General features: G+C 36.6%; 2 protein-coding genes across 3 annotated transcripts; one reads left to right on the top strand and one right to left on the bottom strand.

Moving 5' to 3' along the window:
• SSB (small RNA binding exonuclease protection factor La) lies at positions 1-20,427 on the top strand. Its single transcript, XM_015819168.1, has 12 exons — positions 1-128; positions 5,995-6,069; positions 7,233-7,336; positions 8,328-8,502; positions 10,070-10,177; positions 10,265-10,365; positions 11,691-11,762; positions 11,848-11,890; positions 13,925-14,065; positions 14,854-15,040; positions 19,015-19,143; positions 19,880-20,427. The coding sequence occupies exons 2-12, from the start codon at positions 6,004-6,006 to the stop codon at positions 19,978-19,980; spliced, it is 1,227 nt and encodes a 408-aa protein (XP_015674654.1). The 5' UTR covers positions 1-128; positions 5,995-6,003; the 3' UTR covers positions 19,981-20,427.
• Positions 19,978-27,814, bottom strand: METTL5 (methyltransferase like 5). Of its 2 annotated transcripts, XM_015819169.1 has the most exons (8): positions 27,442-27,814; positions 26,790-26,899; positions 26,133-26,247; positions 24,717-24,898; positions 22,898-22,980; positions 22,519-22,570; positions 21,990-22,039; positions 19,978-20,095 (listed from the first exon to the last, which is right to left on the bottom strand). In XM_015819169.1, exons 2-8 carry the CDS (start codon positions 26,896-26,898, stop codon positions 20,027-20,029), a joined length of 660 nt encoding a protein of 219 aa, XP_015674655.1. In that variant the 5' UTR covers position 26,899; positions 27,442-27,814; the 3' UTR covers positions 19,978-20,026. The 2 variants fall into 2 exon arrangements, with proteins under 2 accessions (XP_015674655.1, XP_015674656.1); XM_015819170.1 differs by lacking the exon at positions 27,442-27,814 and having other exon boundaries at positions 26,790-27,022.

Below are 27,814 nucleotides of genomic sequence, written 5' to 3'. Positions count from 1 at the left end.
GCACTGGCTGCTGGGCTGGCCGGCGAGGAAAGATCGGCGTTTAAAGATAGGAGCCTTAACTGCCGCCGCGGCCTGCCGCTGGAAGAAGCGTGTGGAGGAAGCAATCGCTCCTTCGACTCCGGGAGAAGGTTGGTTTGGGGGCCCCGCGCTGCAATTTTAGACCGTTTCCCGGCATTAGGCTTACACCCCTACATTTTCGTGTTACACCATGATCTTTCGAGGCTGCGGAGTTAATAGATTTCCACGTGCATCGTGGCTGTGACTCTTGGTGTTAACGCGGAGGGAAGCGGCTTGGACGATTTTCGCCCAGGTGGTAGATAGCAGCTCTCCCCATCATCGCGGTGGTAATATATAATTAAGGATAGAGTCTTATGAGGTCCACCTGAATGAGATATCATCGTGGCAGCGATGGTAGGGGGACGCCGTCTGTCGGTTTTGCGGAAAGTCTCCCGGAATCTGGGATTTGCAAAACGGGGAGTTTCCCCTAAGCATCAACCGCGTTCCTACGTTCGAAGGTGTATCTGAATGGATTCGCCAGTTTGCTCCTTTCCTTGGTTGGGGCCTGTACAGGCAGCGGGCTGAGAGGAGGGAACTGGAAAGGGAAGTTCATTGGAGTTGGCCGGCTAATAAATTCAAATAAGTAAATAATAACTTTCGGGGCTCCTGAGATATGGCTCCTGGGATCCTCGGGTTCACACATGACAATCTTCAGGCTCACTGCGTGATCGAACTGCGCTAATACGGAGAGCCGAAGGAGGCGGTAGAATCGCGACATAATTTTGGCCTCTCCCACTTCAGATTGCAGGAGGCAACGGGATTGTTTGGACCGTTCTGGGTTATTTGAGAGTATCTATCTCCAAGGAAGAGAAGAGAGGAATAAAGGCAACGTTTTCCTCGGTTTAACTCTTTGTACACTCGGGGCATTCTCCACGGTAGAGAACGAGATCTACCTTGTTGTGAGAACGTAGTGCTATGTCACATGGAGCGCCTAAGTGGCAGATGAATCCCTTACTTGAAATGCTCATAGTTCGTAGAGAACAGAGTACTAGCTTCTCTAGGTGCTGACTTTTCGCCCTTTTTCAATTTTGAGTAAAATTGAAGTGATAGCAAGTGTAGAAGATGTATTATAAAATGAACAGAAGTTAATAATAGACTTTCTCTAACAGTAATACTAACAATACTTCTTTTAAATAATTTTTTTTCTTGTGACAACTGGTGGGTACCAAACTGGAACCTTGAGATAATCTTTGTAGCTAACTGGTAGGGGAATTCTGGGAGCTGTAATCCTACATTGGAGGAGAGTAAACTAGGGGAATTTTTCCCCAGACTTTTTCCGTTGGGTATGCAGGGTTATGGTAATAGTGAAGAGTATTCAGAAACTTTATTAAAAGCTGTGTGTTATTTGCAGAATTTTCTCTGCCACCTGCTGCTTTTATAGATCCAACTTACATTGGAAATAATCGGTAATTTGCCTCAAAAAATAGGTTGTACAGTTGACTTCTGTATGTTTTCAATTAAAACAATGATAAGGCCATACAATGAAAATAATAGCATAATAGCAAATATGAGTTATTCCACTAATGTAATAGAAAATATGAAAAAATCTGTACATGAATATCTGCATGTAAATTCTCCTCCACTTAGACAGGACTCATGAAGAGATCCTCTGAGTAGACTTAAGATGATAGTAGCAAGGTATTGGGCTAGGAGTGGGGAAACTCAGCCTGAAGTCCACCCTTAGCCATGGAAACTTATTGGTGATTTTGTCATGTCATATTCTCTTAGCTCACTCCTTACAGAAAATTGGTGGGGGAAAATGAGAAGAGGAAAAATGGTTTATGCCATGTTGAATTCCTGATCGAAAGACAAGTTATAAATCTAACAAACAGTATAGGAGTGGATTAAGTAGGCACTCTTCCACACTATGAAAAAAAAAGAATGTCCTCATATGGAGCCCCACAGCTTTAAGTGGTTTAATCAAGATCCAGGTTGCTTCCTTTGTGAGAATCAAAGCTCTGATGCTGATATATAGTTCAAAAGAACATGTATAGTGTTATAAAATTAAACATGGGTAATCCTAGTTTTTCAGTATTTTTTTTTATATCTCATAGGTTTCAGTATTATTGAAATGGTTATAGTTCTAACTGATGGTGTTCTATACTGGTCTGACCAAAGTAAAGATTTGAATTAATACTATTTTTAAATTTGTAGAAACATAACTTAACAGATGCCAAACTGACATTCTGTTAACGTGGATATGTTTGACATTCCGTTTCTTATTCTATGTCTTCCTATACTCTTGAATATTAAACAATATAATTTAACACCTGTTTTATAAATAATGACAGGCTTGTTTTTAGAAAGTTACTATATCTTTCATAAATAAGGAAAGTCTGAAGCCAGCTTTGCGGTCAAGCTTCATTGCTCAAATAATACATATATACGATTACAAATTATGCTGGAATGAGTTGGCTTCCCATCTCATGCGGAGTCATAGTTTATTGAGTAAGCCTCCAGGGAGTTTATACAATATACTCAGACCATAGTTTACAAACCATGATGCCTGGTTTATACAACGTGACATGAAAACTGAACAGATTATACTTGTGAACTACCAAGAGTCCTTTAAGATTGTGGCAGTACATAAAAAGGATCAATAAATTGCTGAGTGTGATGTGTAAATTGTAGATTGTACAGTTCTTCCTGCTGGGCCTATTTCATTCATTTTGAGGGCTGTCCATTAAGTGTTACCTCGCTTGGGTGTATCAAGTCTTCATTTAGTTTTTCTGGCCAAAGACCCTTTGATCAGACACTGAGCTTTGCTCAAGGGACTTAGGAGAATGGAATAATAAGTGTCTGTATTTCTAAAAAATCAATATCCCCTTGATTCTAGCTGAAAGATGTGACTGGGGAAATAGTTTTCTGGAAGGAAAAAAAAAAGAACAGTTTTGAATGCTGCTTAATTGGGAATAAAACTTATAAGCTTTTAGTTTTAAATTTATAAAGCTTGCAAGGTGGGACTTAATGGAATGGCAAGATTGCTAATACAAAAAAAACAACAGCACGGTGTTCATATCATAACATGATTAGAGAAAGCAAATAAAGGAATTCTAACCCAAGCTTTTTAGTATATTGGTTGAATTCTAAATTGCTTCAAATACAGCTATTAAGGACTTTAATTCATTCTAATTTGAATAGCATTTTGTAAATTAAAGTTTTTAATAAATCTAAAAATATTTCATAGGTATCAGTCCGAGAGATCTAGTGATTCATTATCTTTTTGCTGACCTCCAGGAAAGTGAAAGCCCTGCTTTTTGTACTGGTTAGAGATAAATATTGATCAGAGATGGGATAAGTCTTAACAAAAACATGACATTCTGTTTATCCAGTTTTGTAAGGGTGCTGCTTCCATTCTTTTTTAATTTACAACACTTCTAACCATTTTCCCTTTCAGCATGTTTTCACAAGCAAGTTTAATAGTTGCCAACTAGTTATAGTTAGATGGTGACCCTTAACAGACTTGCAAAAAGCTAAATAGGCTGCAGACTTGGTTAGTATTTGGATGGAAGTCACCTAGAAATCCCACAGCTGCAGACTAGATTGGGAAGTTAAAAAAAATCCCAGAAGTTGGCAATGGCAAACTTTTTACTTCTGTCAGAAAACATGGATATATCCATGTAGCAATGAGTTAACTGAGTGAAATTCAACTTTAAGTAATTTTATTTACTCATTCACATTGCATTTGAATGCTCAATTTGAAGCTATGCTTAGGTTATCTTTACCTATCTTATTCTATGTAGCTGTGACAAACACAAACGTCATTATAAAATATTAAGATGAGATAACTGTGGTTCATGGTAGATAATGAAGTTAAGTAGATAAACTTGGAACCGTTGGTCAATCCAGAATTCTGCAGCAAATATGTTAATATACAATTTTATCTGAGATTGTATTATGCTGGTGTAATACAATCTCATGCAACATATATTGTAACTATTGTGGTATGATGGTTATGGCTTAGAAATGACTGTGGTTCAAGTCCACCCTCAACCATGGAAACTGATTGAGAGATTTGGGGCCAGTTGCGTTCTTTCAGCCCAGTTTATCCCGTAGGATTGAGTAGAGCCTTGGAGGAAGGAGTGCTGTGTAAGTTTCCTTGAACTCTTGGCAGAAAAAAGGGATATACAATGAACAAATAAATGTACATTCACCAATTACAGTTTTTGTTCCAAATACAGTGTAAACCAGGGGTAGTTAACCTTGGCTCTTTTATGACTACCCCTGGACTGTAAACTATTGAGAATTGATTCCAGAATATCTTACAGATCATTGCCTCTAAAATTTGCCTGCCTGCATTTCCTATTTGTTGGAGAACCCTTCTAATACCATCCAGTAATCAGGTCTGAACAAGAATTAGGACTTTCTCTGTCATAACAAATTGTTTGCCCCTGAAATTATTTTGCTCCAGTATCAGACCTGCTGGATACCATTCCCTCCCTTTCTCCACTCCCTTTTTATTATGTTATAAATCTTGATAACATTGCATAGTTTCAATACAGTGAGGTTTATAGACTATCATTAAAGATGATTAACATTCTATTGTTTAGATTGCTTAGAATAATTTTTCTCTATTCTAAATGCCATATCAATTATTTGTTATAATTTAGGATGTCAATATTACAAGCATAAAATTGCTTGACTTTTTTTATCCAAAGTTGAGTATAGCATTGAAGAAAAAAAAATACTAAAATTCGCCTCAAAAGTATTTGTTGTACAGGTAGTCCTCAACTTATGACCAAAATCGAGCTCAAAATTTATGTTGTTAAGTGAGACATTAGTTAAGTGACTTTTGCCCCATTTTACAACTTTTCTTGCCGTAGTTAAGTGAATCACTTAACAATCACTTAAGCTAGTAACCTGGTTGTCAAATGAATCTGGCTTCCCCACTTTGCTTGTCAGAAGGTTGCAAAAGGACACAGCAACGATCATAAATATGAACCATTTGCCAAGCATCTGAATTTTGATCACATGACCATGGGGATGCTGCAAAGGTTGTAACTATGAAAAACGGTCATAAGTCACATTTTTAGTGCCATTGTAACTTTGAATGATCACTAAATGAAATGTTGTAAATTGAGGACTATCTGTATAATAGAGATTTTGATCTTAAATTGATTATTTAATATTAAAGTTGCCATTGTACGGTCTCGGTCTCTAAATATACATGTTATGAAAAAATATATAAACAAGGAAATTTAACAATAGTTAAAATACTAAAAAGTAGGAAAAAAAGAAATTAAAAACCCATTGGGTTTCTGACTCTTCCTTTTAATACATCTAATTTGCAATATTTTAGACATTTAGGCCATCTTAGCAGTCAGATTGCAAATGATTATATTTGTCATGTGGCACATTTATTTTTTACCAATGGTTTCATACTTTCCTGGGTCAGCAAACTGATTATTCTTGTGTGACAGTATCTAATTTTATATACCAAGGCTATTCTCATTTTTAGTTTTGCTTTAATGTGACTGGTTTGAGCAATGTAGGTATACTGGAAAATATCTTTCTAAAAGATTAAATATATACTAAAAAAGAGGGGTCTTAATGGTTTGAATGTGCAGTGTTTCCAGTGGTGGGGTTCAGCTGGTTTGCACCAGTTCGGTAGAACCGGTAGCTAAATTTTGTTGAGTTCGGAGAACCGGCTGAACCCATGCTGCTTCTGGAAGTCTGTTCTAGGCCTCGGAGGCCTGGAGGAAGTTTCCCAGGTCTAGAATGGCCCACCAGAAGTGCGTGGATGTCACTTCCGGAAGTCCATTCTAGCCTGGTGGAGACTTCCCAGGCCTAGAATGGCCCGCTGGAAGTGTGTTGATGTCACTTCCAGAAGTCCATTCTAGGCCTCGGAGGCCCAGGCCTGCATCCACGCAGAGAACTGGATGTTCAGGTATTTGAATCCCACCACTGAGTGTTTTTAATATATTGCTTTGATTGCAGGAAGTGAAAATGGCTGAAAACGGAGATAGTGAAAATATGTCTGATTTGGAAAAGAAGGTTTGTCAACAAATTGAGGTATGAATACTTCTGGTATGCCTATTAAGATAATATGCAAATGTAAGGCTTTGGATAATAGGTCATATAATTCAATATATCTGAAGTACATTAGACTGGGGCAGATTGATCTACACTACAGCTAAAGTACTATAAAGGCAACTCCATGGTAAAACTGTTAATATATGCACTATTTGATCAGATATGACAGTTTGTTGGACACAATCTCAAAGCAGAATTTTCTATTTTAAAAAATTGGAATTGATAATATAGCTCAGTTTGTTATTCTCATACTTTTTACCATGTTTAAGTCTTCTAGTACTGCTTTATAACAGTGGCCCCCAACCTTCATGGCTTGGCAGCCTGGTGGGGGAGGGAGAGGGGAACTGGCATGTGCAAGTGGGAGCTGGTGTGTGCGTGCATGCTGGCCCATTGCTCGCGTGAGCCGAGCTGCACGTGCATGCACTAGCCCACCACTGACATGGCCCACTTCCAAACTGGCCACAGTCCAGTAGTGAGCTACGGTCCAAGAGTTGGGGACTCCTGCTTTATAATATAAAACAGTCATTAGGATAACTACTTCATGTCGTTGTTTACATTTTAAGAAGAACATGAATTTTTAAACTAGCCCAGAGTATCGGTCATCCAAACTTACTGATTGCAATTGGGCCTGGCAACTCTGTCATTAAATGGTAGGATTGTTAAGTGAAGCATTAGACGACCGCACCTACATATATAACATCAGTTCCGGTGGTGGTCTTTATTCGAATCAGCCTGAGTTGTTAAGGGTGATGTCCATATGATGGTAACTTGCAGCTTCCTACCGGCTTCCCCATTGATTTTGCCTATTAGAAGCTGGCAGTGACAGGCATAAATAACAATCAAATGACCACAGGACACGAGGACCATCATAAATGCTTGCCAGTTGCCAAGTGCCTGAGTCATGATCCTGGAGATGCTGTGATAGTTGCACCTTTGTGGACAGGTCATAAAGTCTTTTTCAGTGCTGTCATAATTTTAATTGATGCTGAATACGTTGTTAGTGAGGACTAACTGGTACAGGCAAAAGATGCAATAAAAGCTTTTTTCAGTAAGGGAACTAGAACTGGATAATTGCTAAACGAAGCAGTTAGAATATCACAATTTGGGTTCTGATGTTTGTATTGTTCTTATTTATTTCACAGTACTACTTTGGTGACCACAATTTACCCCGGGACAAGTTTCTTCAAGAGAAGATCAAATCGGATGATGGCTGGGTGACTTTAGAAACAATAATCAAATTCAATAGGTAATACTAATAGTGGGCTCATAGTTTCATAACAAAAAAGAAGAGCTTCTCCTATTATAATAAACCTAAGTCCTAGGCTAGATTTGATTTTAAATCTCTATGAAAAATAGCACTTTTTCACTGTGTAAGTTTGATTATTGATTGATTCATGTTTATTGGTTGCCAGAATGAAAATTGGCAATTTTTATTTTTTGTGTGTTTGTTCTGCAGCATAATTTGAAATATATGGTCATATATCCCCTGTATCTTTTCTCCTTAAAAACAATTATATCCACAGAGGAGAGTACTTGTTAAAGCAGATTTTTGTTCTGACTTTTTTTTTTAAATTTTTGCACACACAATAGCTCTTTTCCCTGCATGGAATGAGGACATTTATTAAGACTTTATTAAGAGTGCTATTCTATTCTATTTCAACACACTATGATCTTTCAGGAAGTAAAGATATACTCAGTGGGTTTTTACATGGCATGGAAAAAAGTCTACATTTGATATATTTCTCATATTTCTACAATGATAAATACAGAATGGACCCATTCTGCTGCATGGGTATTTGCTGGCTGATGTTATCAGCTCTGGAGCTTATACTATCCTCCCTTGGGAGCTTGGCTCTCGTCCCAGAATTTAGCAGAGGCTATATGGTGCTATTATGAAAGACACATATAGGTCTGATTAGAAAACCCCTTAAGAAATGTTTACATTTAAAAATCATTGAAGGGAGTGAGAAATGGTTAAAGTCAATGTTATTCTCTCATGACTTTGCCACCTGGGAAGCCAAGAGATTTTTTGTAAGATTGCTGGAATAGACTGATGAAGAAGCTGTGAGAGGGAGTATAGCACTCCTGTTTTATTTTTCTACCTACCCTAATCGAAAGGATTCATTGCAGAAATTGCACAGATTTCATTTAAATGTCCGAAGATGTCTGAATGTCAGAAGACATGTGACTCCTGCAACAAAAATAATAAAAAAAATCTTTTATCTTCCATTTTGTAGGTTAAATCGCCTTACGAAAGACTTTGATGTAATAGTGGGGGCTTTAAAAAAATCGAAGACCGAACTTATGGAAGTGAGTGAAGATAGGACTAAAATCCGAAGATCTCCAAGCAAACCGTTGCCTGAAGTTACTGAACAATATAAGAATGCAATTAAAAGCAGATCTGTATATATTGTAAGTGGAATGGTGGTGTTAGAATATTGTGAATGTCGGGTTTGAAATGATTGAATCTGCCTTTTCCATCAGGGTTTTCTGTTTAAGGGTCCCAAGAACATGCGAAAGATTCTAAATTCTATTTAGTTGATGTGTGGTGAAGCCCCCTATAAATTGAGAATATACTCCTTTGCTTTTTCAGTAACTCACATGACTTCTGGTTATTTCTTTGTTACCACAAAGGAATCCTGTCGTTCAGCAAAGAATATACTGGTTTTGATCTCAGGTTCTCAATAATTCTATATACAATTATTACAATCATAATAATCTAAAATCATGCTAAAAAGAAATTCGAAATTTTATTTTTTGGGGCTTCTCTATTATATATTAGGAAAAGGATCCAAATTGTTTAGCTTCATGTATGCATACCTATCGTGCTATTCCTTGCAGGGTAAGTATGTAAAGTGCAGAAGGAGTGAGGAATTAAGGCCCAACATAAGAAAAGGAAACATGACTAAAAAAATTTCTGACCCTATTCACTGTATTTCTCTCTATACCTTTTTAAACATATCTTTGCATTCACTTTCATACACTGCTTTATATAGACTTTTGTTCTTTAAACCTCATCTTGCTTTTTTTGAGGATTTCATCAAGACTAATCATTCTTAGTCTTCCCCTTCCTCATGACCCCTTCCTCTTTCCACTGCTTCTTTTGTTTGGTTTTGATCTTTCATTTTCTCCAGCTGAACAAAGCACCTCAAACTATTTTTGTATTCATTCTACACTCATTCATCAACCAGTCATTTTTGACCTTATTTCTTCCTATTTGACCACATAAGGTTTATTAAGCTCCCCATTTCTCTCATATTCAACTTTTATGTTTCCCCTACCATAACCCAACTCTCATTCCCTTCTAAGAAAGTGGCAAGAAGCACGTTATTACAAATAACCATTTTCACTTCTTGACATAGGTGCCATAGTACCCTTTCACCATTGTTTGCATGTCTTAAAGTTTTTCAGCCCATTTTCCCACCTTTAATAAAGGTGTACCTTCTAGTACAGCAGTCCCCAACCTTTTGGGCACCCGGGACCGGACAAAGGTTTTTCTACAGACTGGAAGGGCCGTGGTTTTGCGTGCTGCCTGCCTCCCGTGGATGGGGCTTCACTTGTTTGCACAGACCGGTTTCTGGCATGCCGTGGACTGGTGTTGGTCCACGGACCAGGAGTTGGGGACCCCTGTTCTAGCAAGATACGTGCAATAAGTTTTTGGTCTAACTTGTAGCCCCTCCATTTTTCCTATCAAGCAGACCTATCTTGATCTTCGATATACAGTATTTACACTGTCGTTGAAAATTTTATTTTTCTAAGCCGTGAGTTTTATTTAAATCTGAAGCCTTGCTGTAAGTTTCATGGTTTCTGCTCTTGCGTTAATTATTTACACACAAATTCAGTAATTGATTATGGAGGAACAAACCACATTAAAAGAACTTATTGCTCCCATATAATAATAGCACTTTATTTCTGCATTGCCTAGATCTGTAAAACACTGAACTTAAATATGAGAATTATCTAAACTTTCATTTTTCAGAAAGGTTTCCCATTAGATACAACTTTAGATGATATCAAAGAATGGCTGGATTGTAAAGGCAAGGTAGAAAACATTCAGATGAGGAGAACACTTCAGAAGACATTTAAGGTAATCCCTTTGAACAGAAGAGCTCTAAATTTCCTAAGGCTGTATCGCATCCCAAGATAGATTCAGTTCTACTTTTTCTTAATCCAGGGATCCATCTTTGCGGTATTTGATACTGTTGAATCTGCCAAGGAGTTTGTTGGGACACCAAACCAAAGATACAAAGACACAGAGCTGATTGTGCTCTTCAAGTAAGTATCGTTTCAGTTTTGCATTTGAATTTTGACATGAGCTTCATGCAAGGCTTCTGATGGGCGAGACTTGTTTTTAAATTCATGCTATTTTTTTAAAAGTTTTATTTTACAATGTTAATGTGTGGGCTTTATATACTTTCCTTCCCATAATAAGCTAAGAGTTTTTTCCCCCTTGCATCTGAAGAAGACATGGGGATATTGATTCTATGGTGTCACAACTCTTTCCGCTTATAAAGAGAACACAGTGGCCCCCTTCCTCTTTTTAAACAAATAGAAAAGCAGGTGGGAGAGAAAAATCAATAGAGTTGTGGGGCCCAAATCCCCAAAATGTGCATTTAAGGAGGGGATATAGACAAACTTTTAAAGAAGGAAATAGCTAGCTTAAACTTCGACCCAAATTTTGTCCCTGAAAATATAAAGAGGAGGATCTTGATTTGGGGGAAGGGATTTAGGGGGTGCAGTGGGTGCCATACATTTCTGCAAATCTTAACCTCCTTTCTTTCGACCCAGTATACATACAAATGGGAGACAATTACATGAGAGAGCCCATCATTTTATGCAATGAGGTTGGCCACCTTTTTTTCTTTGGAAGATCCTTTTCCCTTGGAAGAATCTGTTGAAGACACGTAATAGTCATGGATGGGGATATCTATTCCCACCCCCCCCAATAACTTTTCTTTCTTTTGGACCTCCTCATCTCTTAACTCGAATTGTGGTAAAAGGAGAAGATCTAAACTGAGAGGCTCTGAATTAGTTGAGATCATAAAATCTCTCCGGTTTTCTTTCATATATTAATTCTTTGTTATTTGATCTTTATAGCAGATTCATGGCACATGGGGGTCTTGAACGAACAAGTTACTCTGGGTCAGAAACATTTACTGAACAAGGATTCATTGAGTACTTTCTTATTTTACTTGCAGGTTAGGGCCAGACTGTCAGTAGCAATAGGCACTAGTTGCCAATTCAGCTAAGATTGGGTATTGGAGCTCTGGTGGCACATTGGTTAGAAGGCAGTGCTGCAGGCTGATTCTGCTGACTGCCGGCTGCCAGCAGTTAGAATCTCACCGGCTCAAGGTTGACTCAGCCTTCCATCCTTCAGAGGTCGGTAAAATGAGGACCCAGATTGTTAGGAGGCAATAGGCTGACTCTGTAAACCTCTTAGAGAGGACTGTAAAGCACTATGAAGCGGTATGTAAGTCTAAGTGCTATGGCTATTAATGCTGAGTAACGTTTTCAGATCGTGACCTGAAGTTTTGAATATTACTTTACATTTCAGTAGTAATCCCAAATGCATGTGCTTAACTGGGTTATATTCTGTGCAGGGAAGATTACTTTGCCAAAAAGAATGATGAGAAGAAAAGGAATAAACTGGAAGCAAAAGCAAAGGCCAAACAGTAAGTGGCAATGTGAACTTTGAAATGAACTCTTGGCTTTTGTGCCCGAGTTTTGATGTCTGACTTTTTCTCCTTTTTATAACAGGAAGAAGGAAGAGAAACAGAAACATGCTGAAGAAGCTGAAATGGTACATTCCCTTTGATTTCACTGACTGTATAAGTCCATTCTGGTGGCTACATTTTTCTATGCTACAGTGTCTACATTTTAGGCTACGGTGGTAAAATAAAGAGGAAATTGCTTAGACTAACCTGAATCTGATTTCCTGAAACTAAGGCAAATGAGAAAGCTTCAAGCTGGATACTTCAAATCAACAGCCTTTAATATGGTGTGTTTACTCCTTATTGATATTAGGCTCAGTCCTAAAACATATGCCCTGGAAGAAGTACCCAGTGCAATTCTCCCAATAAGGTGAACCTCCTTGATAGACGTGAACCTTGATAGATACTATTTTCTTTTAGAAATAGGGCCATAAAGGCTTTTTACTGGGCTTAAGATGAATCTAATGACTTCTATGAAAGAAGGACCTTAGTAGCAGTCCTGTGTTTTGTAGCTCACTCATTCTGTGGAAAAGGCTGTCCTGACAAAGGAAACCAAATTGCCTGCAGAAGGCTCATAGGATGTTTATAGGTAAATGAATAAGACCGTCTTCCCCAAATTAGCACCCAGAAACTATGCTGAGCTACACTTTCCGTGATGTATAACTAGTATGTTGCATAAAACGCTAAATGAATGTTTTGCTGTACCCTTAATTTATCTGAAAAATGCCAGGTTGGGAAGGCTGAAGACAACCATTTACTTCTTCAATTTTTAAAGACATTTAATGCAGAAAACCATGTTTCCCAACAGCTACTAAAGTGCAAAGCAGGTTCATTTTCATTTGTACCTTGTTATGACTTTGAGTAATAGCCGTATCTTCTGCTAAAAAAAACAACAACCATCAGTTCTGCTCCCACACTGCCAAAACCTTAGAATATAAGATGATGGTGTAAAAGAATTTTTTTTTTAGTCTTTTAGAGCAATGGTTCCTAAGCTTAGGTCTTCAAATGTCGTGGGTCTTGAACTTATATCATTAGGTTGGATGATCATCAGGATTCTACTCTAACAGTTGGAGATCCAAGGTTAAGAACTAAACCTTCAGGGAGAGGAATGTTTCATATAAGCTATTAAATCATCATGTGATGAATACAGACTTACTTCAATGGATCTTTTGAATACAGTATTTTGTTTTCATTGTAAAGGAAGGATGAAATGTACCACCTAGAGAAAATAGCTATGTTGAATCACAAACTTATGGGCAATGGAAATTTTGAGAAAAGCACTTTAGAACAGACTAGAATTGTTCCTGCTATCTTCATTTGGGATTTGGGGGGATGTCTGGAGAAATGAATCTACTCTATGAGAATCTACTTCCACACATCTCCAGGCCACTTTCCCAGTAGGTAGACAGTATGATCCCTAGGATTCAGCTTACATGGGAGGGAGCCCCTGAAAAGGGTATCTCTCAGGAACAAGACTATCAAAGATCTATAAATGCAACCCTGGAAGAGAACCCGGGAACTCTTTGTTTGGATTTTACTTATGCATCAAATTCAGATACCACCCATCTCACTATCCAAATGGGCAGTTTATAGATACGATAGAACCATATAAAAGAAATATAATTAAAAAAAGAATTAAAGTGGTGTGAAAAATAAAATAAAAGCAAAATTAAAAAGACAAGTTAAAAAAAACCGGTGAGAGCACTCTCAAGGCACCAGGCAACCCCAGGGCTGTGTGCCGCTCTTCGACCCCTGTGCCATTTGGCAAAGCCAGGTTTTCAAGTCCTTCCAGAAGACTGAAATAGTTGGAGCCAACTTTACCTTTGAGGGCAAGATATTCTATAGGGTGGGGGAAACAGCAGAGAAGGCTGTTTTCCTAGATCCCCTCAATCAAAATTCTTCAACAAAAGAGGTCTGTAATATAACACTCCCTGCCTGACTGGGTGGGCCAGGTCAATGTAATTGGGACAAGATGGTTCCTCAGGTATACTTCTTTATTGGATACATCTTTATTGATTAAACTCTGGAAAGATCTGAGGGCTTTCATTTGACTGAAGTCCAGTAAATCATCTGGGATATAAATAAGTATCTTACACATTCTTTCCTCTTTTTGTATTCAAAAGAAATATCTGGCAGATAAACAGGGATGCCTGCTGAAATTTTTTGGTGACTTGGATGATCATACTTGTCGAGAAGACCTCCACGCTGTTTTTTCAGATCATGGTGAAATCAAGTGGATAGACTTTGTCAGGGGTGCAAAAGAGGTCAGAAGGGTTACTCTGATATTTCTAAATAATGAAATGTTAAGCAGATAAGATGGCACACTTTTCAGGACTAAATATGCATTATTTGAAGCAAGGACTATTGATTCTTTTACTCTTCTTCTTCATCTCCCTTAAATTTACTGGTAGGATATGCATTAATGGCAAAAATCTTAATGGAAAAACTTGATACATTTTTCAACTCTTCTCTAGGGAAGTAATTCCTAGTAATGCTGCAGAACACAAATGACATTCCTGCTTGTTAGAGTAAACAGTGATGGCCTTGAAAATCCGAGATTCCCCATAGGTTACTCACTGCAACAATTTGTTCCCTGCCAATATATTCCTTGATGCCTAATTTCTTTCTGTAGCCCAAGAGAGGCAAGTATCTTGAGGACAAGGGAGAAATGTGCAGCTCATGTGTTGCTTTCTTCAGCTTTTGGTTTCAGCTGTTGTCAAAGAATATCCTAAGACAGTTATCTATCCCCCAAATGAATTATATACATATTCAGTTAGAATAGGATGAAGCTTATAGAAGACTTTTAATTCGCAGTGACTGTTTCTTCAAGCTGTGAATCTCTGGGAAGGTGCTATTTCCTGGCTGATGGTTGGAAGCAGCCAAATAGGAAGGAGTTCAGAACTCTCCCATTGCCCAGGAAATTGTCCATTTCTCTTCCCTCCAGTTCTTTCCCTGCATCACCCAAGATGAACCCATTTGCAAATATCCCGTTGTGAGGATGGAAATGGCTGGATGGTGCCTGCAGTGATTCAAATTATATTTCTGTGTACAGGGTATCATCCTGTTCAAGAGCAGTGCCAAAAGTGCGCTGGATAAAGCCAAAGAAGCAAATGATGGGAAACTACAGTTGCGAGAGAAAGATGTCACGTGGGAAGTGCTTGAAGGAGATGTGGCCAAAGAAGCACTGAAGAAAATCATGGAGAGCCAGCAGGAGCTGTTAAACAGAAAAAGAGGAAAAGGTGATTTGTTGCATATTCATTTAATCTTTCCTGGAAGTTGTGCTTAAATTGTTGAAAAGGACTGCTCTCTTCAGAGAGGGGGTTCTGATCTAGCGAACCCATCTTTATGTGTTAGAAAGGAGTCACTGAAGGCTCCTTTCGTCTTCAGCGGCTCTGGAAAGGACCAGATTTAGATGCATACAGAACAAACCATGAAGCCCGCCCGCCCGCCCACGGTGGTGCTCTCCAAGGAAAGGAAGGAGGGCGCTGGAAGACCCAACTTTTATCGGGCTGAGGAAAACGTTTTGTCAATGCGATGAACTGAGCTCTGAGCCAAAGGCCTTGCTTTTGAGTAGCCTATGGCTTTGTGACATTGCATGAGGTAATCCTTGACCAGCAAGCCAATTTTTTTTATGCTATATCACGACATTAAAAAGCCTCTGGTGGGCTTTTGGTTTTAAATGCCTCTTCCCTTCAAAAATAGAGAAACATTTCAGATATAGCCTTTTGGTGATATCGTAACTTGGCCCTCAAGAGTATAATTTTTTTTCCCCCCTTAAAAATATCCTCTGGCCCAAAAAAATTGCCCATCTCTGTATTAAGAGAATTCAGAAAAGTGAGGGAATGCATGCCAGAGTAAGTTCGCATACTTAGAATCCTGGAACTGGTTCAGAATTGTATGGGAACTTCTTGATCTCTCTTTATAACCAAATGGGCAAACTAACCCAAACACTCTTTTAAGTAGATGCTAAAGTTGAATGATATCTACGCCTTGCTTTGAAGACAGAATTCCGTATTTTACCTTTTTGTATTTTCTCCAGGAAGGCTTCCCTGTTGTTCTTTCCTATCTTTTCTCAGTATGACTAAAAAAGTCCCTTTGTCCCTCTAGAATTTTTCTTTATCAAGCCTCTTTTTCTCAATAAACTATCCTAACGTCTTTTTAAGAATCATTTTCAGATCCTTCTTTTGTTTTTGGTGGTTTAAAAAAAAAGAGGCTATTGGATTTTTCTTCCTTTGTCTGTACTTCTCATACTACCAAGAAGAAATTCTGTTACGCAAATTTGGGAAGATCCAAACATAGCATTCAAAATCAGGGGATACAATGACATTAGTAGTACATTAATTCTTCCTGCCAGGGAGAATTCTGTAGAGTAGCTATTTGAAGGAATTAACGTCTGGCTGAAAACAGGACCTACGCTCACACCTTTCCAGGTTTCACAACCTTGAGTTGTAAAGATAATAAAGGTAGGATACAAACAAACCAATAAATCATCTCAGTTTTTTAACTAAAATGCTCCATTTATGTGACGTAGCCTATTCTTGGAAAATTTTTAAAACAACATTCTTTGTAAAGGACCACCAGCGAACAGCAAAATAAATAAATAAAATCATAGAAACAACTCTTATATTTCCAAAAAGCTTTTTCTTTAGGCTGAAGGTCATTAGTATCTTGCATTAATTAAATAGGAATTATCACCAAGAATACCACCAAGCTACTGGATACCGAGAACAAGCATTTGCATAAAATATCTGCTTCAGTTGAGTTTTTCCTTTTATTTATTTAAGATATGACATATCATACATGGACTAGCAATATAAATTAACATTTCAACTAGATTAGTAGACTCCAATAAAATATAAATGTCAAAAGATCTATGTTCAAATTTCAATGCCTGGATCATCTAACCATTGAAGCGCAGCATTGTTTATATTAAAACAATCAGATACTGGACGGGTGTATGTCCTCAGCTTACAGCCAGTCACGATGTGATCTATAATTTGATGTGGGACCCCTGAGTAACACTGAGGGGAGGATACTATGCCCTGCTTATATCTCACCCAGCAGGTGAGATGCGAATCTTACTGGATTATCCATTGCTGACAATGACCTTTTTGTGGGGTTATTTATACGTCTTCCTGTAACTGGGTGTTCAGTGACCCATTTGGCTTTCCATTGGGATTTTCCTTTGGTTCAACCCTCTGAGTGCAATAAAACTAATTTGCTACCCATGTAGCTAATAGTTGCTCCTGCCAATTTGAATTGGGATGTGGTGACTCTCCTTTGAGCTAGTCTGCCCTCCATTTATTGCTAAACCTTTTCTAATATACTTTTAAGGATGTGTATTAGGGCCAGAGAAGCTAACCTAAGAAAAAAGGCTTAGATAGCAAACTGGAGCTTTTCCTCTTATCTTTTCAGGATGTTACTAAATTGCTTTATAGTTGTTTCTAATTAAGGTCTTGCAAGATTTACTGTGTTCTCCATTATCAGTGCTCTTTCAGTCTTTTCATGGGACAAATTTTAGTGCTATGGAACTTCCAATTGGATTAAGACTTTTTTTTCCTGCCAATATAATATAGCATGAATGAAAGCTTCTGTGTAGGACATCCAATTCTTGGTAGTATCCTCATGCAGGAAAGAACTGTAGAATTTCTTTCACAAACTAGATTATTAGGACAACTAATTCACTTTTTTTTTTTAAAGAGCAGCCTAGCCCACACCCAATTCTTTGTGGTACTAGTGAGAAAAATGGATTTGTGGCTTGCCACTAATTCTGCACCAATCATTGGAAATTGATTGTTTCTTTACCAACAAAAGCTTTTTCATTACAGAGACACCCCTTTTGGGTTTGTGAGTCTGTTTGGATTTTTTTTCCCAAGTTCTACATTTTCATCTTTCAAGGTTCCTTCCATTTTGAGATACATTGTTGATCCAAGTATGTTCTTCAGTTGACCCAACTAAGATCTTGAAGCAATTGTTATTTACATCTAGGGCTTAGTTTTTTTCATACTAAAATGTGATCATAACCACTCCTCTCTTTGTGTTTTCTAGAAAAGTCTTTTGTTACCAGTCCATGATAGCAATCAAACACATTTGATTGAAATATAACTTCTGTTTTCACACATCACCCAGAAAGTGGGGTTTTCCTATAAAATCTCTTCTATAAATCTCAGAATTATTTAGTGCAGCGACTCCCAACCTTTTCTATACCCTGCACCCCTAGAATGCTTCTGATATATTCCCGCACCCCTTTACAAAAGTTTAAAATAACGACAACTAATTATGCATATACACTATAATTTTGAAAACCCAAGTTTTTACACCCCCTGGAATATTGTCTCACACCCCCAGGGGGTGCAATCACCCCCAGTTGGGAACCCCTAGTTTGGTGGTTTCAAGAAAAGGGAAAAACAAACCATGGCTATACACTCACATCAACATGTCCATTAAACTGCCATAGTCCTGCCTCCCGCCAGAACCATTTTGTTGGTAGAATGCCTTGTGTAGGTATACATTGGAGTAGACTTGATTCGTTCTAAAATTACTTCTTCATTGATAATCCCAGTATCTTGCTAATAGTGCCCTGCATTTCACCAGCTGGAGCAATTAGAATACACAAATCTTAGAGGAAAAATTCCGTTAACTCTAACCCATGCCAGATAGTGCATGCTTTTCATTGCCATAACATAGGAAAACATGTTTAATATCTTAATATAAATTTATTGCTGTCAGAGCAGCAGCTACCTCAGTAGTTAAATTAATAAATGAACTGGTTATAGAAAGAATCATATACACTAGGAGCTACAGTATACACTGGAGAAGAGCTTCCATGCATCTTGGATAATACACAAAAATGAACAAATGGGAGTCAACCTATTTGGATTATCTCCATATACCAAATCACCTAAATAAGCTGTAGTTCACAGAAAGCATCAGTGTTCCTTTATTATTCATGTATACTTGGAAAATAAATCACTAAATCCTTTTTACATGATGCACTGTGAGCACTTCCTTTTGATATAAGATAGACTAAGGGACTACTCTTTAAATTCAGTTATCATGGATACTGGCCACGTTGGCTGGGAATTATGGAAACAGTAGTTCTATCTATGGTCCAAATTGAGAAGGGCTATTTTATATGACTGCCTTCCCTCTTAATGTGAGGAATAAATTTCTAAAAGTGTGATGATCTTAATTTACATACCCTTTTTGCCAGGTCGCAAAGGCAAACCTAAAGGTGGCAAGGGAACACAAGACACACAAGACAAAAAAGTGAAATTCCAAGGCAAGAAAACAAAATTTGAAAGTGAAGATGAAGAGGAGGGTGAAGATGCAAATACCACAGGTGACTTATCTTTGTGGAGCAAGATACCAAAACGTTCATATGGTGTGCTGAAAAATTGCTATTAAGTTATTGTCAAAGCTTCTGTGTTAATCTTTGTTAGCCGTTTGGAACTCTGCTCCCCAAAACAGAATTGTGCAGGCTATTGGAAACGTGCCAGCTAAAAATGTTTGTAGTATTCAGACGATTACTTTAGGTCTGCCACATTCTCTTTGGAGACCATTCTGCATAAATGACGAATCAGAATGGAAACCTGAGTTTCACATCCATGGGTAGATTCACCATCCATTGGACATTGGAGTGTCTTTGTACCGTTTCCCCTAAAATAAGACCTAACTGGAAAATAAGCCCTATCGTGATTTTTCAGGATGCCCGTAATATAAGCCCTACCCCAAAAATAAGCCCCAGTTAAGATTGTAAGCCAGACAGACCCATTTTGTATCATATTTCCCCCAAAATAAGACCTAACCGGAAAATAAGCCCTAATGTGTCTTTTGGAGCAAAAATTAATATGACGCGGTCTTATTTTTGGGGAAATATGGTAATAGTTACATTCCTTACTGGTTTTCTCAAATTTGTTAATGTAACCAGTTTCGTAATCTGTTCTGAGAAAGAGACCAAATTAAATGAGACTATAGTGTCATTTAATATATAAATTAGCTTGATATTACTTGGCTTATTACTGTAGGTCTGATTGTGATTGTTGTAGCCCACCATGACTGAAATCTCAATTTTACAGGGTCAGCAAGTCCCAAGAAAAGACCACTTGAAGAAGATAAGCAAGAAGAGCCTGCTGCCAAACAGCTAAAAACAGAAAATGGTGCTGGAATTCAGTTGTAAAACTGCAAAAACCATTTAATGCCATTTTTATTATTTTAATACAGTTTTAAGTCATTCCTCCATCCATCTTTTTTTTTCCACAAGAGAATCTGATAAAATCTACTTTGATGTCTACCTGTAAGACAAAGAAGAAAATTACATTTTGAGATTCTTTCTTGGAATAGTGGCTGATTTAACATAGTTCTTTAAAAATATCTGATGAATGAGCCTATAATTAGGCTGAAAGAAAAGGCTGAAAAACTGAACTATATCCTAGTATCTGTTATGTACAAAACTTTTATTGAGTAGTGTATAACAAGTATCAGTATCTTGTGTATTAAAGGTTTGTGAATCTTTGTGTTCAGTTACAGATGTTATCAAATTGTATTGCTACCTTTAGTTTATTGGAAGGAAAAAAAATCTATAAATAAAATAAAGCAACTATGTAGACTTACCATGAGCACCTAACTCCAATTTTGTACTTGTCTTCAATGCTGCATTAGAACTTTCTCAAAATATAATATCTTTTCTTTGTATGGCAATGACAGAAAGTGTCTGCTCCAATGAACAGATGTTGCTTTAGGTTTTAGTGCAAAGGTGACTAAACGTAGCTTCTACAGAGGCTGCTTTTCATATAACAAAATCCAATATAGATTATATTATGTGATGAAGGAACAGGGGAATTGATCTAGTAAATAAATATACCCTGCCCATAACTTTTATTTCAGAGACTTAAAAAATAGTATTGTAATGTATTATGAACAAAAGTAGTCCATCAATTCTGATTCTGTACATGTGGAAAATCTCATTTAGTTTTGATTTCTAACATGCACTCCCTGCACTAGTAAATGTGCTAATTTGAGAGTTTATTATAATTGTGATCCAGCTTCTTAAATTTGTGGACTGGATTTGTCTTAACCAAATAGCTAGATCCATATTATTCCTGTTTATCTTCTTCTCCCCAACCGTTCTACTTGTGATAGACAAAAATCAAATTAAGACAGAACAGGTATAGAATTAGAAGGATATTTCTACAATAGAAGGGAGTCATCAGTCTGAAATTTATTTTGTTTTGCTTGTTTACTCTTTTTAGCTAAAGAGTTAATGGTGACTTGAGAATCCAGGTAGAATGGAACATGTGTGTGCTAAACAGAAAGGTTGCACAGCCCTTTCAATTTGAAGGCGAAATGAATTTGGAGTTTGTACAGATGCTCAGTTTATACTTGTATGCAGATGCTTAATATAGTTGTTGGCTTTCCTGTGATCACGTAGTTGCTTGGCACAAGATCCCAAGAATATGTGAGTTTGACTTAAGGAGTTTTAGACACATACAAAATGTGTGTTCCTTTTTACAGCTTTTTACTTTATGTACTAAAATCCTGCACAACCCCAAACACAGAATTTTACATTTTATTTATGTGAACTGGTTTGGTTCAGTCTAGTTTAAATCAGTGGTGCCATTCTCTTTCAAGGGTGAATGCCTATGCCCTATGCAAATAATACTGCATTCTAATAATTCTGCTACCCATATGGATTTTACCACAGGGAAATCTGCATGATTTTCGTAGTAGTTGTTATTACGCACCCCTGCTTTGTAGTCCTTTTACGATATTAGTATAGTAGGTTTTATCTTCTCTGATAAAACACCATGATAACTTCAATCTTTTCTGAGTAGGAATTCTCACTTGTAAGTCTTCCTTGTCTATCATACAACACATCAACCTGTCACTGAAAGATTAGGAGCCACATATTTGATTGCACCAGCAAGAGAGTGGTGAATTGGTGTATGTAATAAAATAGGTCCCATGTTGTTGATTAGGATAAGAGACTCCTATGGCTCTAGAAATTAAATAGTATCATATTTCTACTCCCTCTTATTTAGATCTTCAATTTTGTTTTCAATACCAGATTATATGTAGAGACCCAGCTCAAATGGAAACATTTTTGTCTACGATCATTTGCAAACAGCTCAGTTATTGAGCAACACATTAAATAGGTTTACTCTGAATTAAAAGCGGCCTAATACTTACCGATTTTTTCTTGTGGAATTTATATGATGCTGGTAGATCATATTTCAGTTCTAAAAGTGAATTAAAAAGAATTTAAGCTGTAATGGAAAATCATAAATATATTTGAGAAACGATATATATTAGCTGGAAACAGTTAATACACGTATGATCTGAATTAACTGATACTGGGTTACTGGACATGCTTATGATTACATAAAAGTATCTTGTGTCTGGTTGAGTAGCAACAGTTCATTAGAGATCAACTTCTATAATGCAAATACTGCTTATATTTTGAGCATATTTAATTAAGATACCATTATAAAATAATTTTCACAATAGTTTTGGATCTGTGTATTTTAAAAAGCACAAGGGAAACAACTGCTATGAACCAATAGTATAAAATGATTAAAAGTAAATAAACATATTTTGTCATGCTATTTAAGACAGCTTCTATAAAGGTATTTGGTACCCTATATAAAGATAGACTAATATTTGAATGGGAACTCTGTGTGCCTTTAAATTGAATTCAACAATAACAGCTTGTTCTTACCTGCTAAAACTTCCATCCCTATATTCCATTCATCTGCTTTTTTCTGAATATGCTGAGCATGAAAGGAATGCAAGATATTAGAGGTTCCCTTAATTTTGATAAATCTATATATATTACGTCTGATGACGATGATTTCCCTGAACACATTTTCACAAGGTTTTTCTGTTCTAAACACTGAAAACTATAAACTTCTAGATTTTGCACAAGCTGATTGGTATTATAAAAGTTTAATTCTAATATATCTGGAACATGGTGTTAATAAAATGTCTTAGGCTATTCCAGGATACCTGATTTCAGATCTTATGATTGTAAAATACCCAATATTTCTAATCTTACTGTTCCATACAAGAATGTGTATCAGCACAAACTTTAGACATACTTGTCGAGTTGATGTTTTATGCAAGGAATACACAGCTATTCTTGCCATTTGCACAGCTGTCTTGAGAAAAGCCATATCCATGCCTATAAAAATAAAAAGTGTTGAGTTTTAAACCTATTTTACTCAGTCACAATTATTGTCTCTCCTGCATTTCTAATATCTCAGCAGCCTTGAGCAATATCACCTACAGAAATAAAGTACGGTAGTCTTGGTGGTGTTAAGAAAAGCTTGATAATGGTTAGCACCGTATATTATCTAGCTTTGAGAATACATTTTTCTTTCACTACTAAGTGTCTAACTGATCTGAATACTACAGGTAGTCCTCGACTTACGATCACAACTGAGCCCAAAATTTATGTTGCTAAGCAAGACAGTGGTTAAGTGAGTTTTCCCCATTTTATGACCTTTCTTTCCACAGTTGTTAAGTGAAACACTGCTTAAATTAGTACATGGCTGTTAAGTGAATCTGGTTTCTCCACTGGTTTTGCTTGTCAGAAGGTTACAAAAGGTGATAACATGACCCCAAGACACTGCAACCATCATAGATATGAGTCAGTTGCCAAGTGTCAAAATTTTGATTGTGTGACCATGGGGATGTTGCAATGGTCGTAAATGGAAAACTGTCATAAGTCACTTTTTTCAGTGCTGTTGTAACTGAACAGTCACTAAATGAACTGTTGTAAGTCAAGGACTACCTGTGTTAAATATTCAGTGTTCCCCTATTCTCAACAGACAGCAAACTGAATTTTGTTTTTTAAACATTCCTAATTAGTATAATGTTTTAATGTTTAATCAGTTTAAACAATTCAATAATCTGTTTGTATTATGTAACCACCTTTGTTTAGATATTCAACTATTTCTTATATTGAATTAAAGTTCTAACATCAGAGTTTAAGGTTTGATTTCTGTCAGATATTTTTGATTATCTCACTAATAAATGTACTTATCAATAATAAACACATGATTGGTTAAATAATTATCTAGTATGTGCTAAACTATCAAAAAAGCTTTTGCCTTAAATATAGAATGGAACACACAGTCCACAGTATGCTAATGGTAGAAATACATTTATAAAATGAAAGCCATTTCTAGGTTATACTTGTTTTAAGACAGATAAAAGTAGGGATATGAAGGAATTGAATTTATGGACAATTGGTGGAATACAGGCTAACAAAAACTTCGGAGATAAGATATAAATTAACCTTGCTTACTACAAATCACAGAATGGAACAAATCCAGCACAAAGGTTTTAAGGTAGGGATGAAGAACTTTTAACTACAAAGGTAATATGGTACTGGAATACATGGCAGAGATACATGGTTACTTGGCAGGAATGGGCAAAACATCCTTTGCATGCAACAGCTAATTTCAAATTGTCCATGAATTTAAACACCTGAATTCTGGTCAGATAGTTTGCAAGGAGACCAGAAAAAGCCAAGAAAATTGGTGGCAACGATTAAGAGAAGGCAGGAAATAAAACGCTCTGGGGAGATTGGGTGAGGCTGACAGGGATTAGTTAGATATGTAAGGTTGAAGTCAAATAAATGATGCTGATGTCAAGAGCACCACACTAGGCCAGTCTGCCCATCTATCTTCCCTGACAAAAGTGCCTACCTTTCCCTTAGCTGGGAAAGATGGGGTGGGGGTGGGTCAGGGCAGTTTATATTATGTCTGAGGCGAGAGACATCATGGCAGCCAAGAGATGGTAAGAAAAGGAAGCATGGGTTCACTGGCATTATGGAAATGCTGTAAAATAAACAAAATTAGATAGTGGCTTCTTCAGGAAGTTCATTCCCATTCAAGGAAAAAAATGGCTAACCTTTATTGTGCTTAGTTCCAAAAGGAGGATTCATAATAACTGTATCAAATGTTTTGGACATTTTGTCAAGCAAAGAACATACGTTGCACTGAACCATGTCAACATTTGTGAGGTCAAATTCTTCAGTATTCCTGTTAAATACCTCCAGCGCATTGGCATCTATATCAAATCCTATACATAACCTGGGAAAAATAAAATTAAGAGAATTATAGTAGCACATACTACTTTTAAAACGTGTCAATTCCGACTGCTAATCTTTAAGATTAATTTTAATACTACTAGTAGATCTGTTGTGATTTTCATTTTTTTTTGTTAAAGGAAAAATGAACTGTTAGATTTCTAAATGACAGTTATATAAATTTTGAACGATTAAGTCAATGTGATTTCATCTTTAAATGGCTTTTCAAGTGATGCTATTTCAGTAGATGTTATTTATATAAAAGTTTGAAATATGGAGTATGTATTCTATAATGTAGTCTCTGATGCAGTTTATTCATATGTAAACTAAGTACTAATTTATCACTAGCCTAACAATGTGTTTTAGTTGCACATTTTGTTTAAAATAATGTGAGTACCTACACTACATTCTTAATTAGAAATGTGTCTAATAAATCTGTATTTACAATACAGGTAGTCCTTGACTTACATCCAGAATTACAGTCTTAATTTGTTGAACTCGTTAAATGTGGTGTCAGTGTGAAGTGTGAAATCAGACACAGGAACGTGCCTGTGCCTGAATTCACAGCCTAAGTTGTTAAGCAAATGCCGCAGCCATTAATTGGTTTCTTCAATGGGCATTTTTTGCCAAAACCCAGAAGTAAATATCAGAAAACAGCAAAATCCACCAAAAATTGCAGTTGTGAGACTGCGGCATGGTGCAAATGGCCATCAATGCAAATCCAGTAGTCAAAACACCCAAAATACAATAACTTGATGCAGATGTTTGTATATGGCCATTAGAACTCTGGAACTGGGTGGTAAGTAGCTCAGGGAGATCTGTCATAACTTTGAATGGTCACTAAGCAACCAGTTGTTAAGCAAGGACTACCTGTAGTTGGACTGAATGGCAAAGATCCAATTTGACTGCTTTAACCATGTAGCTTTTCTTGGTGGCAATATAGTAATGGCTTGTCATTACCTTTGTTTTATTTCAGGATGGTTGTTTTTTTTTTAACTTCGCAGTTTTAGTTTACAGCCCAGGGATTTCCTAGTAATCTGATTCTGATTAGCTTTAATCATGACTAATTAAAAACATGCAACAAGCACTTTCTAAAGCTACCAGGACCATTTAGATGGACTTATTTTGAGATAATATAGCTCCTTGTTTTGACATTCTTGTTCTGAAGTACCTCTGGTTTTCACCCTTCCTCATTTAGTTTAATATTAAAAGAGCAATAAGAAAATGAGATTCCTTACCCTGCTCCCAACATGGCACTTCCAATGCTCAGTATGCCACAACCACATCCAAGGTCTGCCACAATCTTGTTTTCAATATCATCAAATGTATTATGAATTGTATAAAGCATACATGCTGGAGAATAAAGACATATAGGCAACAGGTTCAGAGCAAATACAAACTATACTAAAACTGGGATGAATAAAGGTCATCTGATCTATTTCCTCATTCAAGCAACATTTTATTTTATTCATCCACAAATTAATATGTCAGCAAACTTTATAACAGTAATGTAGTATAACACCTACTAAGATGGCTACAATGTGTCTGTAAGGCAGATGAAAACTCACATAAGTGAAATACCAAAGCTTTCAAGGAAAGGCCCTCCTTAAATACAAACATCTAGATTGAAAACAAGCACTGATTTTTATAGGTAGAAAAAGTATAGGGGAGAATCTAATCAAGAAACAGGCATTAGTTACACAGGAGACTTTATCACTTAAACTTTAGCGAAATATTAACTTCCCAACTTCTAAGATTCTTGAAATTAAACAATCAGCATTATTATATTAGATAAGGAACATATAATTTAATGAAGATAATCTTTAGAATGAGCTGTTAGAATATGTACAATAGACCAACACTATACACACAACAAAGAGAAGAGTAAAATTTACCTGCAATATGTGGCTGTGTCGGATATTGTTCAAGCAGGAGTTTTGGATTCTCAAAGACATCAACTTGTTGCAAACAACTCTCAAGTTCTTTAAGTTTTAACTTTTTCATGCTTAGAATTTAAGATTTATGATCAGTTATATAAAGGGAATGAATGAATACATACAAATATTAATGCTTGTTTATACTGTCCTTTTTATAATCTCAATAAAATGTTTTTTAAAAAAATCTGAGGCATACAATTTAAAATACAAGAAAACTCAAAATTTATTGACATTTATTTATATTTCATAATTCTTAGACCCCCATCTCCCTTGAATGAAAAAATGTTATCCAACAAATGAACTGGTTCATATTCCAACAGACTAATCATCTGGATTTGCATTACATTAAGCCATAAATTATGCTTCACAAACCGTAATGGCTGCATTAATACAGCAAACTAAACCAAATTTATACTAACAGATAGTATTTTGAAATATGAAACCAGACTGGGGGAAAAAAATTCTGTTAATTTTTATGCTCAAAATTTAGTGTTGCTTAACTTTAAACATGGCAGAAAAACTGATTACAAATCCAAAATAAATACAAATGGAAGCACTATACAATAGAATATGTAGGGACATTTAAAATGTTCCAAAGTAACGACCTTACTTTTCTTCAGATGAACGTTAATGGAAAAAACTGGGGGAAGGAGGTAGATACTTCATACTTCTGAGCTTATGAACTGAAATTAATCATGAGATGCATCGTTGTATCCAAGTTTCTTTCCAGTCGAGCTAGACTCCAAGCGTTTTAATGGACAATTATTTTTCTTGCCTGTTTTTTTTTCCCGAGTTTCCGTTAATTCTGGGATAAATTTGCAGAATATCCTTATATAGGAGGAAAACTAAGTTAACTATTTTATCTGTTAATATAAGTATAGAAATTATTTATACAAATAATCGCAACATCTACTCTACCCTACACCTGCTAAAAACATAGAAAACGCTTTTACCTCTCTGCCCTTTCCTCAACGATCACGCAT

The sequence above is a fragment of the Protobothrops mucrosquamatus genome, unplaced genomic scaffold (assembly GCF_001527695.2).
Source record: "Protobothrops mucrosquamatus isolate PMUCROS unplaced genomic scaffold, P.Mucros_1.0 scaffold866, whole genome shotgun sequence".
In the NCBI taxonomy this organism is placed as follows: domain Eukaryota; kingdom Metazoa; phylum Chordata; class Lepidosauria; order Squamata; family Viperidae; genus Protobothrops; species Protobothrops mucrosquamatus.
Note: the sequence above shows the minus strand (reverse complement) of the source record. Positions and strands in the feature narration are given on the sequence as shown.

Bases quoted from the DNA above. Each gene is read 5' to 3' on its own strand.
- METTL5 (XM_015819169.1), bottom strand. From the start codon at position 26,898: ATGAAAAAGTTAAAACTTAAAGAACTTGAGAGTTGTTTGCAACAAGTT. The intron at 26,248-26,789 runs GTAAATTTTACT...TTTATTCTCCAG, and splicing joins GACACAGCCACATATTGCAG to CATGTATGCTTTATACAATT. The intron at 22,571-22,897 runs GTATGTCTAAAG...TTTCATGCTCAG, and splicing joins ATAAAACATCAACTCGACAA to CATATTCAGAAAAAAGCAGA.
- SSB (XM_015819168.1), top strand. From the start codon at position 6,004: ATGGCTGAAAACGGAGATAGTGAAAATATGTCTGATTTGGAAAAGAAG. The intron at 8,503-10,069 runs GTAAGTGGAATG...TTCATTTTTCAG, and splicing joins AAAGCAGATCTGTATATATT to AAAGGTTTCCCATTAGATAC. The intron at 11,763-11,847 runs GTAAGTGGCAAT...TTTTTATAACAG, and splicing joins GCAAAAGCAAAGGCCAAACA to GAAGAAGGAAGAGAAACAGA.